The sequence below is a fragment of the Psammomys obesus genome, unplaced genomic scaffold, assembly GCF_907164565.1.
Source record: "Psammomys obesus unplaced genomic scaffold, mPsaObe1.curated_primary_1811, whole genome shotgun sequence".
Classification (NCBI taxonomy): domain Eukaryota; kingdom Metazoa; phylum Chordata; class Mammalia; order Rodentia; family Muridae; genus Psammomys; species Psammomys obesus.
In genome coordinates this window covers 15,459,446-15,474,826 of record NW_026596256.1, presented here as the reverse complement: position 1 = coordinate 15,474,826, position 15,381 = coordinate 15,459,446, and the positions used below count along the sequence as shown (strand labels likewise).

Here is a 15,381-nt window from a genome sequence, read left to right as displayed (position 1 = left end):
TCAGCTGGTATGGACCCATTTGAGGAACTTACATCTCTAAATCAGAGGAAGAGCAGTGCGGATATCCCTGTGGAGCATGGCTAGCAGGAGATAGTAGCATGTCCTTCTTCCTGACCCTGAGCAGCGGGAGACCGTAGCAGGTGGGCCACTGTGTCCCTCTCCCTGTCCCTGAGAGGCTGTTGCTGAGGCGGAGCTGGCTCAGAGCCTCAAAGGACAGTCCCTCAGAGCTGGGCACTCTGCTGCCCCATTTGAGGACCACCTCAGTAACATACCATTAGTCCTCATACTGGCTCCCTTTGTGAACATGTCATTTTTCGTATCTCTTTATTCACCCTCCCAAAAAGATGGAAGCACAGGTAGCCAGGGCTCTGCTTCCTGGAGGACCTAAGCTAGGAAAATACCCTTTGACCCCAACTGACAGGCTTCCCACTCGATAGCTTCAGGATACTACAAGAGGTACTCTCTGCCTTGGGGTGGGGATGAATGGAGGAATCCATCCTCTTGGCTCTCAGAAGTCTTGGGCAATGTTACCTCAGGCTTTGCAGCTGCTATCCTCTCCTGACCTACAAGAAACCAATCTTTATTTCTCCATACACAGCCTATAGAGAGCCAGGCACGATATAGTTAAATATCTTTGATGTTAAATGGAAAGAAAAGCAGAAAATTTCCTTAACCATCATCTCTTAGGGCTCTAAGTTCAAGACCATAGAGTGATGCTGTAACTGGTGTTCATTGTTTTGTTTTGTTGTTTTGGTTTTGTTGCTTCCACTGAAACAACAAACAGCTTACACGGAAGCTGGTACTTCTGACTTGAGAGTTAGGTTTTAAGGCACCACACCCTTCAGCAGCGCATCAACAGGAGCATAATGTCTGCTTCTTCAGAGCAGCGGCCGCTCCAGAACCTTCTTTGCCAAGACCACACAGTGTTTCCCGTCCATCGCCAGGACTACACTGACGTGCAGCTGCCAGTCATGCCACATCCTTGTCAGCAGAAACCAAAAATCTTCAGACCGCCACGCAAACTCACTGCTGAAATGAAGTACTCACCGTATTAGGTAGTCTTCGGAATGATTTCGGAATGCAATTTGCTTACATTGTGAGAACATAAGTATCCTTGGAGTCCCTCATTTCTGAGATGTTGACTCGGAGTCCAGGTACAGAGCAGTCATGAGACCGTACTGTAAAATACAACACAAAATCATTACAAAGCTAGCATACCTATATTTAACTCTTAAGACCCCAGAGGAACTATAAAAACAGGTAGTAGATCGCTATGCAGATCTATTACTCAACAGTTTCCTGGAAACATAGTTTACTTGTTCTCCCTGCGGGGCATCCATTCCAAGGCACACACCCTGTGGAAACCTGTGTTTGGTACTGTGTTTCAGTACCGACTCTGCTCAGTACTTACCCTTCCACTCACTCTGCTTCTTCCTACACAGTCATACACAGGATGACATTTAACTTGTAAGTGAGGCGCATGAAGGGACTAACAGCAGTAACTACTAACAGAACAAAGCAACTGTAACAATAAAATGAAAGTTTGTGCTTTGGGGACACTACTGAGTACAATGAGGGTTACTCTGACACAAGAGCGTCAGTACTGCATCTGATAACCTAAACTCGCCCATACAGAGCGTACACAGCCGACAGAGCTGATTCACGGGACAGAACAGCACCTCAAGAGAACTCATCACCCTGCTCTGAACGGCACACAGTTTAAAACCGGGAACTGTGTGCTGCTGGAATTTTCCATGTAATGCTTTTGAACTGCAGCCGACTTCCTACAACCGTAATCTCAGAAACTGCGAAGCAGGATAAAGGCAAACTGCTGTGTTCTGTGGAGTCGCTTCTCTGATTTGAAGTAGTGGTCTGTTGCTTGTAATGAAGGCAGTGCATACAGTGGGTTGGGGGTGACTTGCTGTTTTATTTCCAAGCCTTGCTTTTTATTTATTATTATTATTATTATTATTATATTTTTGCTTGGTAGGGGTTGGGAGGCAATTGTGGTGGAGGGAGGTAAGAGAACATTCCCCCCTGAAATCTGGCTTTGTAAAAAGAAGTCCGAGCTTGCCCTGCATCGATCGCCTCACAGAAGACAATTCCACTGACCCTCTCTGAGCCCTAGGCTCCCTGCTGTAAAATGAAGAGAAGAGTGTCTTCCATGCTTACCAGAATATTCTGTGCAACAGTCACCCACCATCAGGGGCTGCTCTCAACTATCTGTAACTCCACTTCTTTGTGTGAAACCAACATAGATGCAGAGTGATAAGCGAAGGGACGGTTAGTGCGATTATTCGGGGAGAGGACGTCCTCAGTGATTGTGTCTCCTTTGCAGCTACCACACAGTAGATAGAGCCCAACCCCAATTCAGGGTTTCACTTGCATGAGGGGAAGCGGGTGGTGAAAACTCTCTGTGGTCTTTATTGCCATCCAGTGGTCAGTTGTCAAAACAACTTCAAATTACTTTCTACTGCACTTGAAACAAAATTCATTCCAGGTAAAACATTTGTTACATGAATCTACCATAGAATTAACTGTACCCCCATAGAATTAACTGTATCCCCATCACTTAAAAGAAACCGTAAAAAGGTATGTTGTTACATGAATGATTCTTATTTGTAAATGAATATTATATTGATATGTACTGTGTGTGAACAGATAAATACATTGCTACATAAACAGGTAGGTATGTGCCAACAATTTTTGGAAAACCAAACTTGGTAAAAATAAGCAATTACTGTCTGGGAATATTTATGAGCTTCCTTTGCTAAAGAGAGGTCTCGGATGATCAGATGTAGCTCAGTGGTGCTTAACAGGCATGGAGTCCTGACTTCAATTCTTATCACCTCAAAAACATATTCTCCAGACACAGGTAAAATACTAAACCCTAAAATTAATTCTTACATTTTCAGTTTGTATCTTTACATAAAAGAGTGAGTGTGATTCTAGTGATTTATTATTATTATTGTTGTTATCATTGTTATTATTATTATATGAAACAGAATCTTGCCATTGAGTTTAGGATGGCCTGTTACTTGTTTTGCATGTGGCCTATTCTGGCCTCAAACTCACAATCCCCTGCCTCTGCCTTCTGAGCACTATAAACAGCACCCAAGAGTTCTTGGGTGGGGCCAAAGTCAGTGACCCAACCAGACGCTGCCCATCAAACTGAGGCCAACAATATGCCTCTGACTTGCCTCAGTAAAACAGAGGTAGTGCTTGATTCACAAGGTCAGTCACAAGTGTGAAAGGCCCCGCCCAGCCAGCACTGAGCCTCAGCCTCCCTCTGAGCCCATGCTGAGCTGGAAAGAGAGCTTCTCCAGAAATAACTAAGCATTTGCCAACACACCAACATGAAAGATTACAGGAAACAAAAGGAATGAAAACTGTATTTACTTCCCTCTCCCAGCCAAAAAGATTTCTTCTTGTTGTCCAGTAGATTTTTAAACCAGTCAGAGAAGTGATGAACTGTCAGCACCCTGAGGCAGAGAACCTCCATCCTCCTCAACCCTGGGAGCCAGTCTTTACTGTACCTTCAAGACCTCACCGTGCCAGCCCCCAGCACTCAACAACTTGAAAGCTAGCAGGGCACAGTAATCCCAGGCCTGCAATCCCAGCACTCTGGGAGGCAGAGACAGACAGATCGCTGTGAGCTGGAGGACAAAGTGAGTCCAGGACAGCCAAGGCTACACAGAGAAACCCCATCTCCAAAACGCAAACAAAAAGAACTTAAGAGCTCCAACCCCTCACCCTTGTGCCTCATGCCCGAGGCCTGGCACTCCTGCCTCAACAGTTCTCCCCTGGCAGTTCCCTGCTCTGTGTCCATCCTGGCCAACCTTTCCTGAGGCAGAGCTGACTGACCCCTACATCCCGCAACAGCCCCTTCTGGTCTAACTGGGTCGTTACCGTGCCAGGTTCCGGTCTATGGTGTTAGCATCTGCTAGAGGGGATTTCCAGATTCAGGACCAACAGAATGCAGGCATCACCTGGGAACCATCACAGTTGACTCACACTGTCTGAACCGTCCAACAGTGTAATTAACATCAGGAGGCTGGGGACTGGGGGGTCTGGTAGCAGGGTTCAGCCTGAGAACCGTAGGCCCCTGAAGAAGGTTCTAGAGTCTAAAGGCCAGGAAGCCTAGAGGGACTTCCCCCTCCAGTGAGGAGGGTGGACGTACTTTTCTTCTACCTTTGTTTCCCTGTCTGGGCCCTCAAGCAATTGGATGGTGCCGTGCTGGCTGAGGAGGATCTTCCTTAATGAGTCCCCTAATTCAAATGGCAGACTTGTCTGGAAACACTCTCACAGGCAAGATTAATAATGTTCTATCAGCTCTCGGGGCATTCCTTAACCCAGTCAAGTGCACACCCAAGATGGACCATCACCAGAGTTGTTCTGTCACCACCTGCTTAGGAGTGCCCTTCCTCATAGAGGTACCATCCCTTCTGCTGACTCCGAGGTCTTCGGGCGCGGCCTCTCTGTGCTTGCCACCTCCTCGAGTGTTCTTCATCCTGTCCTCACACTGCTCAGCTTCCGCCCTGCAGGCTTCTGTTTCTTCTCTCCTGGAGACTCAAATGTTGCCTATTTTAAGAATCCTTCACTTGGTCCCCTCAGTGCCTGTTTCCTGCCATTTTCCATAGCTTTTCTGACCATTTCTCACAAATAACAATTAGCTGTATCCATTTCTAACTTCTCCCATGAAGGTGTTAGATCCTGGAGAACAAGGGATGCATCCTCTTCATCCTGTGAGAGAGAGAGCAGGCATGCATGTGCAGTGTGCAGATGTGTGCAGAGGCCAGAGGTTAACTTGAGTGTCATTCTTAGGTGACAGTCTACCTTATTTTTATAGAGATGCGACCTTCAACTGGGCAGGAACTCACCAGGTAGGCTAGACTGGCTTGCCTGCCCCAGGGCTCCTGTGTCTGACACTGGATTTACAAGTCTGTGCTACCTTGTCTGGCTCTTGTTTAAATGTGAGATCCAGGCAGCAAAGTCAGGTCCTCATGTTTACACAGCAAGCCCTTTACCCACTGAGCTTTCGCTGTTGGTTGGTTTTGTTTGTTTTGAAACCAGGTCTTGCTATTGGCCAGTTTGGCCTCAAACTCCTGGCCTCCCTGGCAGAGTGAATACAACTGTACAACACTTATCCCATTCTTATTTTAATTGCCTAGTGTTGGGTCCTGGAATTAGCCCCCTGGGCTCCACACTAATTGGCTGACCACATGCTGACTTACCTAAAGTGACAGCAAACTTCAGGCTCCCCACACAGCCTGTTGCTGTGGGGCCCATCCTTTGGACCTGCTTTGTCAGTTTGGATAGCAATAAGAAACTGCACCTGGCTTCATAGTTCAAAATTGTGGTTTGTTTTTTTTTTTTAATGGGCAGGAGGTTGAGGTGGCTAATAAGCAAATCATCCTCAGTATTCAAATAGCCAGTTAGTAAATCCTGAGAGAGATACAAATCAAAATCCTCCCTCGGAGCCTATAGGCAAAACCCGTGTTTTCCCTAATCCTCCTGAAAGCCCACAGCTCACTTTCTGCTCCACACTGGCCTATGCGGCTAGCACCAGATTGTGGGCAGCACCGATCACCTCGGGGGACACCACCCTCTCATCCCCTAAGAGAATTCCTGGGCCTATGCAAAGGGTTCTAGCAAGAGGGAAGTCATGGAACCGGCAGTTTTCTAGGCTCCTTTAAATGACGGTGCCACCTTCCAGCCACCATGCCAGAGTCTCCTGCTACAATCTGTGCCCCCCAGCAGAGAGCAGGCGAGTCGAGGTAAGACCGCTGGACCCCAGAACTCTAAGCACTGAGTCTGAAGCCTGGGTTTGCCTCTTCTTCCACCTGAATCTGCTTGTGCTCAAATAAGGATTGGGAGCAAAACTGAATGCCAGGTGGTCAGCAGAGGCTAGCACCCAGCTGAGGGCCTGGTGCTGCAATCTCCAATTTGTTTCCTCCCAGGAGGAGCAGAAGCAGAGGCCATCTGGGAAGACCCCCTCTCCCCGAGATGGAGAGGCTAGACATGAACGCCTCCAGGGAGCAAGGTGCCTGCCACTTCTCAGAGAGGTACAAGCAAGTCTACCTATCGCTCACCTATAGCCTCATCTTCCTCCTGGGGCTGCCCCTCAATGGGGCTGTCTTATGGCTCTCCTGGTGCCAAACCAAGCCCTGGAGCTGTGCCACCATCTACCTGGTGAACCTGATGGTGGCCGACCTGCTTTACGTGTTGAGCTTGCCCTTCCTCATCATCACCTACTCTCTGGGCGACACCTGGTTCTTTGGGGAGACGCTGTGCAGGCTGGTGCGCTTCCTGTTCTACACCAACCTCTACAGCAGCACCCTGCTGCTCACCTGCATCTCTCTGCACCGCTTCCTGGGCGTGTGCCACCCCCTGAGCTCACTGTCCTACCGAACTCACAGGCACGCCTGGCGCGCGGCTGCTGCTACCTGGATCCTGGTCATCCTCCAACTGCTGCCCACCCTGGTCTTCTCCCACACCGACTATGTAAACGGCCAGGTGATCTGCTACGACACAGCCAGCCCGGAGGATTTTGATCATTTCTTTGCCTACAGCATGGTCCTGATGATGTCTGGTTTTGTTTTGCCCTCCTTGATCATTCTGGTGTGCTATTCTCTGATCGTCAGGAGCCTGACAAATCCAGTGGGGGCCCTCCCAAAGGCAGGCCACACGGCCCGTGCCAAGTCTATTCGGACCATCCTGCTGGTGTGTGGCCTCTTCACCCTCTGTTTCGTGCCCTTCCACATTGCCCGATATTTCTACCTGGTGATCCGCTTCTTGAAGTCACAGGACTGCCAACTCTTGTCAGCAGCCAGCATGGCCTACAAGATCTGTAGACCTCTGGTAAGCGTGAGCAGTTGCCTCAACCCTGTCCTGTACTTCCTGTCATGGGGCAACAACAGAGCCCAGCTCCTCCAGAGGCTGAGGCAGAACTGGGTGGGTGAGCACCCTGCTGGTATAGAAGGAGCAGCACCTAGAGCTGGGCAGATCCAGCCACTACCAGGATGAAGTCTGGAAAGAAAAAAATGGACACAGAACAGGGGCTTGTTAGTGGGAGAGGAGCTGAAGCCTTCCAACAGGGGTACTGGGAGAAAGGGTTCTCATAGAAGTAATGAGAGGTTTGAAAATAAGAATACAGAGACAGCCACCAAACTAAAGGTGGGCTGACAATATCTTGTCATCCTGGTCTCACTCTTTTTTCTTCCGTGTGGAAGATTTCTTTCTGATGCGTCTCATCCCATTGGTACACAGGTTCCAACAGGACAGAAACCTCGTCCTACTGCTGACCCCCAACACCAGTTTCTACAGCAGGGCCCTGCAGAGTGTTGCACAGTGGATGGAGGCTCAGGGAGTGAGGGAGCGAAGAGTGGTGTGAACAAAGCCTTTACTGTGTAGCAGAGCATCACACCTAAGCTGCAGAGCAGCCCCTAGAATTGGGGGCTATTGTCACTTGTTTCCAGCAAGGAAACTGAAGCACAGCACATTAGGTTATTGCCAAGTTCAGCCAACTGGGGAACACACAGCTGGATCATCACTGAAGGAAGGCTCCAAGCAAGGCAAGGGCCCTTGAAGCATGTGACCCTACGTGACAAGCCTAGGGCTGCCCGAGTGCTCAGCAACACAGTCCCCATTGGTCAGCTGGCTCATTTCCACAGTTGGTTATTCACAGATCTCAGAGTCTACCTCCGATGCTCTCTTACTACATTTCTTAACAGTGCCCCACTTAGGAAAAGCTTTAACAGATAAAATGGTATCTACAGAGTCAAGCATCTTCCTGAATGGCCGTTTCTCTTATTTTTATTTAAGCATGATGCTTCCATTCATGACAACACACACTTTCCATTCTCTAAATTAATTTTTAGTTTTTATGTATTTTATGTAACATTGATTTTCTTCTTCAATAATTTCATACATGTATATGCTGTATTGCTCTCACCCCTAGCATCTCCTATAAATTATTTTTTAAAATTGTTTGAGGGCTAAAACAAATCCAAAAATAATAATAACCTTCAGACACACACACACACACACAAAACAACTCTTTTTTGAAATAATACCAACCCCCAAGCACCTTTCCGACCTAAACAATGATCTGCTGATTCATTACTATCTCCCCAGAAAGAGATGAATGAATCCTTCTCATAAGAACGAAACCTTCCCCTCCCACTATGCTGCTCTAATTATGGAACATGCCTGTATAAACTATGCATATGTCTAAATTATAAAGTTTCATTCTGAAAGTACAGTTTATTGCTTTCAAGGTCACACAATAATTAGCTCAAAACTAAGTGCTGCTTGGAAGAATTCCTCCAGATAATTGGTCTAATGAACAGCAAGGATGCTGTCTAATTAGCAGGTCAGCTGTTTCCATGTAAATGTTTCTACAAGAGCAGAGAAGGCTGAAAACGATTTATTCGTTTGCATATTCTCTCTCCCTCTCTGTCTCTCTCTCATTAGTAATTTCTTTGCACAGCACACAGGGAAGATTCAGCCAACTTTACAGTTCCGATTTTCACTGCTTACACTTTAATTTGTGTCCACATCACTGCAGAATTAGAGCACCAGGTCCCCAGGGAAAGCATGAAGCCATCCCACTTCATATTAAGCTACTATGGAATGCCCACAATACTTTCAGCCTTTAAGGCGGGAAGAATCCTCAGCACACACTGCCTTCAGCTCAAGAGTAAGTCACACTCCTAGACAAGGTTTAGCTGCTGCTAACCCCCGGTTAACCCAGGTGCTTGACGCCATCTCTGACACACGTAAAGCTGGTTTTGATTCTGTCGTGTTTGTTTACCTACTGAACAGAAAAGCGTAAGTAGCCATCTTAATCTTACTAGTGGAAAGCTGGGGTGAAAAATGTCTAACTCAGTTGATATCATATCCTTGCTTTTCCAGAAATCATATCTCCACATACTAGAGTCAAATCAGTTCCCATTATGAAACAGTGAATCTTCTAACACAGGAGGGTTTTCTACACATCCTTTATGATTAGTGAAAATGCCTCACACAAGGGAACCAAATGGATCAAAAGTCCCTCCTAAGTGTGCCCATCTCTGCAGGAAAATCTCAGACCCTCAAGTCCATTAGCCCTTGGCCCCTCCACTTCTGTAGTCTTTCTGATTGTTTGGATCGGTTAAAAATAAAATTGAAAGTCAGCGAGTATCATGTTCAAAAGACCATAATTAGAGCTATAATGGATGAAAATGACTCTGGCCACTGAGACCCCAGCCCTTGAGGAGGTGACAGGCCACAGGAGAAATAAAGTGTAAAAACAAGTAACGTGTGAACACTAATTAACAGCGGAAGCAGCAGCAAGGAAGCCATGTCAGCTATTCATTATCAAATGGAGACCCGTGTCACCCAGGTTTTCAGGGGCAGGAGGGAGCACTCAGGCTGGGAGGAGCCTGGAAGGTGCCATGCATGTGCTGAAAGCCAAATGCGATTTCCATCCAAATCCACATTTCCAAGCAGCAAAGAAAACAGGAAATGGAACCCTCATGAATAAATCCAATTTGCAGGAGATCATCAGTTGGCTCCTAACAGAAAGGAGTTAGAGACAAGGCTGGAAGAGCAGGCTGAAGTGCAGCCATGGAGCCTTCCAAAGCCAGCAGAAGCATAGCTTCTCGAGATGTGGGGGACTGCCAAGCGCCCCTGAGCAGAGCAATCTAATGAAAATTAACCTACTAGTCCTCAGAACTTAGATGAATTAGAGAACAAAGATAAAAACGTCACGGCCAGAGTCCTACCAGGTCTCTTAAATTGGTTTTCCTTCCCTTCAAAGCCATCCTGCATGGCACCTCCAGCTTCATGTCAAAACAGTTTTCAAGGGGTTTTGGATACACCTCAGTGGATCAAGCGCTTGCTGCATACGTTGTGAGGACCTGAGTTCAGATTCCCAGAAGCTCTGTAAAAGGCAGAGGCATTAGCACACAGCTGGAGATGGTGGGCAGAGAATCCCCCCAAAATCAAAGGCCAGAGAGCCTGTCATACACAGCAAAAAAACAGCCTGTGAAAAGGTGGAAAGTGAAGCCCAATAGCTGAGATTGTCCTCTAATCTCCACATGTGCACATATGTGGCGTAACACACACACACACATGCACACACACAAACAATTTTTAAGTATGTTGTGGGGTGGAGATATAGCTCAGCTGGTATAATACCTGCCTAAGCAGCACAAAGCCATGGATTTTATCCTCAGCACTGCGCTGAGCACTGTGGAGCAAGCCTGTAATTCCAGCAACTGGGTCCAAGAGGATTAGGAATTCAAGGTCATCTTTAGAGATATACTGAGTTCAAAGCCAGCCAGGAAAGAAAAGGGGGGGGGGGGAGGAGGAGGAGAAGAAGAAGAAGGAAGAAGGAAAAAGAAGAAGACACAGCAACAGCAGCAGAAGCCTTTTTCTACACATCACCTTGGCCCATTTCCAGTCATCTCAGCGATGCTCTGTAGAATAATGCCCAGCATCCACAAGCTGGCCTACCAGCCCCATTACAGGCCTGCTCCGCATACTCTTTCACTCTTAGCTCTTCAACCACACCACTAAAAGTGGGAATTCCATCCTCCCATTTTCCTGAGCCTGCTATCTCCTACTCCATATCCAGAGAGAACCTTCTCCAAATGTCTAAGTTTTCCCTTCCCAATTCCCAAGCCCCCAGGCAGCACTCTTGACCGCTGACTCCAAACTTGGCACTGATGCAGGTCTCTTTCTTATCTTGGGTCTCTTTAATTTCCTCACAGCTCTGTTTTCAATCTATAGAACACAGCAACCTAGCAGAGAAGAAGCAAGGGTATGCTGAAAATGAAGAGGAAGAAGACAAAAATGATGAGTAACAGAAGACCACAGCAGGGATCTAAGAACCCAGACAATGGGAAAAACTAAGGTGGCATTAATAGAATTAAAAATTGTAACACTGGAAAGAATGAAAAGAAATAGGCCAGTGGGAAGATAAACATAGCAAAACTAACTCTGAGCTTCAAGTATCAAAAGAATGATAAACTGGGAAGTGGAGATGTTGGTAGATTGTTTGCCTAGCATGTATGACAACCTGGATCACTCCCCAGCACCACATAAACTGATTACACTGTACCCTGTAATCCTAGCAACAAGATGTTGGAGATATAGAATGACTCATGTACCATATTGGACCTCCTCAAAAGACCTCCATGCTCCATACTTCTTCCAGAGGCCATGCTGGTCCATGGCCCAATGCCGATCCTGGAAAACATGCACATGTTTGTGGTCCATGCTGTTGGCAGAAACCATGTCGAAGCCCAGGATCCGTGCTCCTGTTGCCTGTGAAGGGCAAGGAAGCTACCTTGCAGGCTGGATGCAGGCAGATGCACAGGGGATAAGAGAGAACAGAAAAGGCTTCTATGGAAACCCCTGGCCTCCAACCCGCCCCCGCAAAGTGACAGCCTAGACATCAAATAGAACTCATTTAAATTGTGATAGGGGTGCTGAGGTGTAGCTCTGCACAATCGATGGCTTCTGGCAGGGGCAGGGGTAGAGAGGGAGGACTCAGTTTCCCTTAGGGAGGAGACTGGCCACTGGGAGTTTGGCCATGCTCCAGTGAGTATATGGACAACACAAAATGGATTTGGAGTTTTTTCCCCTTGTTTCTTTCTTTTTTTTTTTTTTTTTTTTTTTTTTTGGGGGGGGGGGGTGACTGAGGAGGTCACAAGGGTGGATCAAGAGAGGATTGGGAAGTGAGTGTGACCAGGAAACATGATGTGAAACTCCCAAATAATCAGTAAAAATATTATGTTGGGGAAATAAAAAGGAATAAAGAAAAAAAAATTTGGCCTCAGGTTACAGAAGGTTCCATCCCTCATGATGGGAGGACATCCTGGAGCACAGTAGTTCACGTCACAGCCGGCCTGGAAGCAGAGAGAGGAACCCAAAGTGATCAGAGATAACAGAGCCTCCTCCAATGGCCATGCCCCTCCTCCCGCCCCATCCAGTGACCTGCCTCCTTCAGCTAGACCCCACCTCTCAAGGCTTCCAGAACTCCCAAAGAAGTCCACCAGCTGGGTGCCAAGAACTCACAGCATCAGCATCAGCCTCCGGGGGACATTGCAGATTCAAACCATAACACCCACCAACTTCAATTTGAAAAAAAAAAAAAAAATTCCAGAGTACAAACTACCTGCACATGACACGTTTTCACCCTTTGTAGTCTATATTCCAAAGACAGTAAAAAGTAGAAATTCTGGGGTTTGGGGGGGAATCTCTTGCAATTAAGCATAACCTGGGCTTATAAACTTGTGTGGTCTCATTATCTTTTTCTTTCTTCTAAACTAGCTAAATCTCTTAAGGATTTCAATTTCCCAGCTTTTGGGTTTGTTATGGGCTCATTGTTGTTAATGTATCAAACCACTTCAAAGGTAATGGCTTCGTGAAGAAATCCATGTGAAGAGGCAGAACTTACGTTCCCGAAGCAAGCTGTGGGTGGACATTTTTATAGTGCTTAAATCACAAACACAAAGCAAAAAAGTGCCATTTCAAGAAAATGAAGGAATCGCAGAGTCTGAGAACGCTCCGCTCTACAAGTAGAGTAACGCATTAGGAAAGAGACCTTCATAAAGCGTGAGCCCATCAAGCAATGCGGCCACGCTGAAGGCTCCTTATGCTCCCTTTTTATGGCCTTGTTTCTTGCAAGGGTAAGCTACACTTTCTGTTGCAATTCTACCCTGACTTCAAAATGTAAATCATTTTCCTGGCTGCCACTGCCCCCCTATCCACCCACCCCCGCCACCACGGCTGCTGCCGCTACCCTGCAAGCCCATTTTCCCACACTAAGGACCTGCCAATTACAATGAACAAACCCCACCAGGCCGTGTTTGACATTTCCAAGCCGTTTGTCCCTTACCCCATTCAGCTAGCTCTCTTGGCTTCTATACATTGCTCTGCTTCCTATTTTTCAACCTCCCACAAGAGGGGGAGGGTGTGCCCTTAGGGTTGTGACCTCCCCACCCCTCTACTCATCTTGACCTCTTACTGGATCTGTTCACTGCCTCCCTGACAAATCTTATCCCACCAGGAACCCTTCCCATTCATGTCCACTCGAAAACTTACTCTAAGCGTCTTTATTGACTGCAAGCTCCCCAAAGCCACTGCCTCTCAAACTGCAGCTCTGTCCTGTGGTCTCATTGGTCAAAGGACAGCACCTTCCATCCAAGCCAGAAATCTGGAAGGTGACCTTTGTTTGAGCCCTTCTTTGCCACCTCCCCTCCCCTAATGGCCACACTTTCAGTTGGACCTCCCAGCCAACACCAGACCCTGTCTCTCCATTCCACCTGCCACTGCTGATGTTCACATACTAATCTCTCCAGCATCCAACAACCCAGGAACCAAAATATACAAGCAAAAGACCACTAAGGCAAAGAATGCCAAAACAAAACAAAATCAGACAAAACTCTAGAAATATACCATTTTCACTTTGTTTTGGCCAGCCCTGAAGTGTGGTTAATATATCCTGTGAGACAGAGAAAACTAATTCTTCCTTTGCCAACAGGTGCCATTCCGGGTTGTGCTTCTGGCCTCAGGGTATCCAGACACCTCTGTGCACTGGTGCTAAAGGAAATGAAGCCTAACCAGGCAGCTGGGGAGAAACAGCCTTCTCCCAGATGGTTTTCAGTGAAACAACTGTCTTTATTGGGGGAATAAGGGCTGTAAAAACCTTGGGAAAGTGGGTAGCAGTTTGGGGGTAAATGTACATCATTAGCTGGGGCTGAGGTGCTGGGAATGCCTCATTTCCCTGGAGAGGAATTCCAGGCGCCAAATGGACATGACCTGAACCCTGGCCACCAGGCCACGTGACTCGAGGATGGCAGAGGTGAAGGTCTGCACAGCAGGACCTGCAGGCCCAGAACAGGAAGCGACCCTTACTCCTGCAGGTCTTAAGATAAGGTTTTTGGGGTTTGGACACATCTCAACCTCACTCTTGCTCCAGGCCCGTTCCCGAAGTCCCTCAGCTCACTTGCCCCACAAACAGGTACCAACTGCAGATAGCTTCTTGGTTAGGGGTGGGAGCTGGTGTCCACTTTCCCTCAGCTGGCTTGAATCTGGGCAGGCCCTGTGTGTGTAGCCAGAGACTCTGAGTTTATGTGTGATGCGACCACTTCTGAGTCATCCCCGCTCCTGTAACACCAATGAGCACTCATTAGCTCCTGGAGTACAGTGGTGCACACCTTTAATCCGAGGAAATCTGAGTTAAGAGCCCAAATGGTCTACATAGCAAGTCCCAAGCTAGTCCAGGCCACATAGCAAGACTGTCTCAAAGACAGAGAGAGAGAGAGACAGGAAGGAAGGAAGGAAGGAAGGAAGGAAGGAAGGAAGGAAGGAAGGGAGGGAGGGAGGGAGGGAGGGAGGGAGGGAGGGAGGAAAGAAAAGGGAAAAGAGAAGGGAAAAGGGAAAGGAAAAGGAAGGGGAAGGGAAAGGGGAAGGGGAAAGGAAAAGAAGGGAAGGGAAGGGAAAAAGGAAAGGGCACAGGAAAGGAAGGAGAAAAACAAAACTCATTGGTTCACCAAGCTGGACTTCAGTGTAACTGATACTTTCACCTGTAATGGGTCCCCCTTCTGGGGTTACATGTCCCCATAAAAACTCACTTGTGTTCTCTTGTCAGGTGGGTACAATGCTAAGCTGAAGTTGACACACTCCACCAGACACAACCAGCTTATGGGTCAGTCGGAGCAGTTCCTGGCGTGTCCCGAACTCAGTATCCTTGCCAGTACTATAATGGGAAGAACTTAACCCATGAGCGGTCCCTAACCTCCACAGAATGCACTTCCCTATGCTCGTGCCTTGGGGCTGCTCCTCGGGAGAGGCCCGTGCCTAGCGCACCCGGCCCTGCCGGGCCCGCCCTCCAGCACTGCAGCGCCACAAAAACAACTCTTCAGCTACGGGATGTGGAGGGTTGTCTGTCAGGCAATTATAAAACCGAGCAGGAAGATACTGTCTTAGCGTGTGTGTGTGTGTGCGTGCGTGCGTGTGTGTGTGTGTGTGTGTGTGTGTTGTGTGATTGCCCAATGGTTTCGTTAGGGTAAATATTAAATATTGGTTTTCTAAGCCAGAAGGCATGCAGCCCAGCAACCCTTTCGGGTCTTTATATTTGTACTGTCATTTATCCTCCAAACAGGTTATTCCAATGACTTTTTATTTTATACATTATTCAAAAAAAAAAAAAAAAAGCTTGGTCCGTACATGGTGCTAGGCACTGCGGATACATTCACTAACAACCGGACAACATCCCTGCTCTCATGGAGCTGACAATCTAAGGAGAAAATACACCCAAAACCCACATGCCACAAATGCCTCACAAATTTACAAGAGCTGAAAAGGCACAGGATGAAGTTTTCAATG

The 15,381-nt window shown here is 47.4% G+C and overlaps 1 protein-coding gene across 1 annotated transcript; it reads left to right on the top strand.

Moving 5' to 3' along the window:
• The first annotated feature begins 6,006 nt into the window (after positions 1 to 6,006).
• LOC129668655 (P2Y purinoceptor 3-like) lies at positions 6,007 to 7,027 on the top strand. Its single transcript, XM_055596728.1, is given in 3 exon segments — positions 6,007 to 6,600; positions 6,603 to 6,898; positions 6,900 to 7,027. Coding segments are annotated over 3 exon segments (1,017 nt in total). The 3' UTR covers position 7,027.
• Positions 7,028 to 15,381: the final 8,354 nt, after the last annotated feature.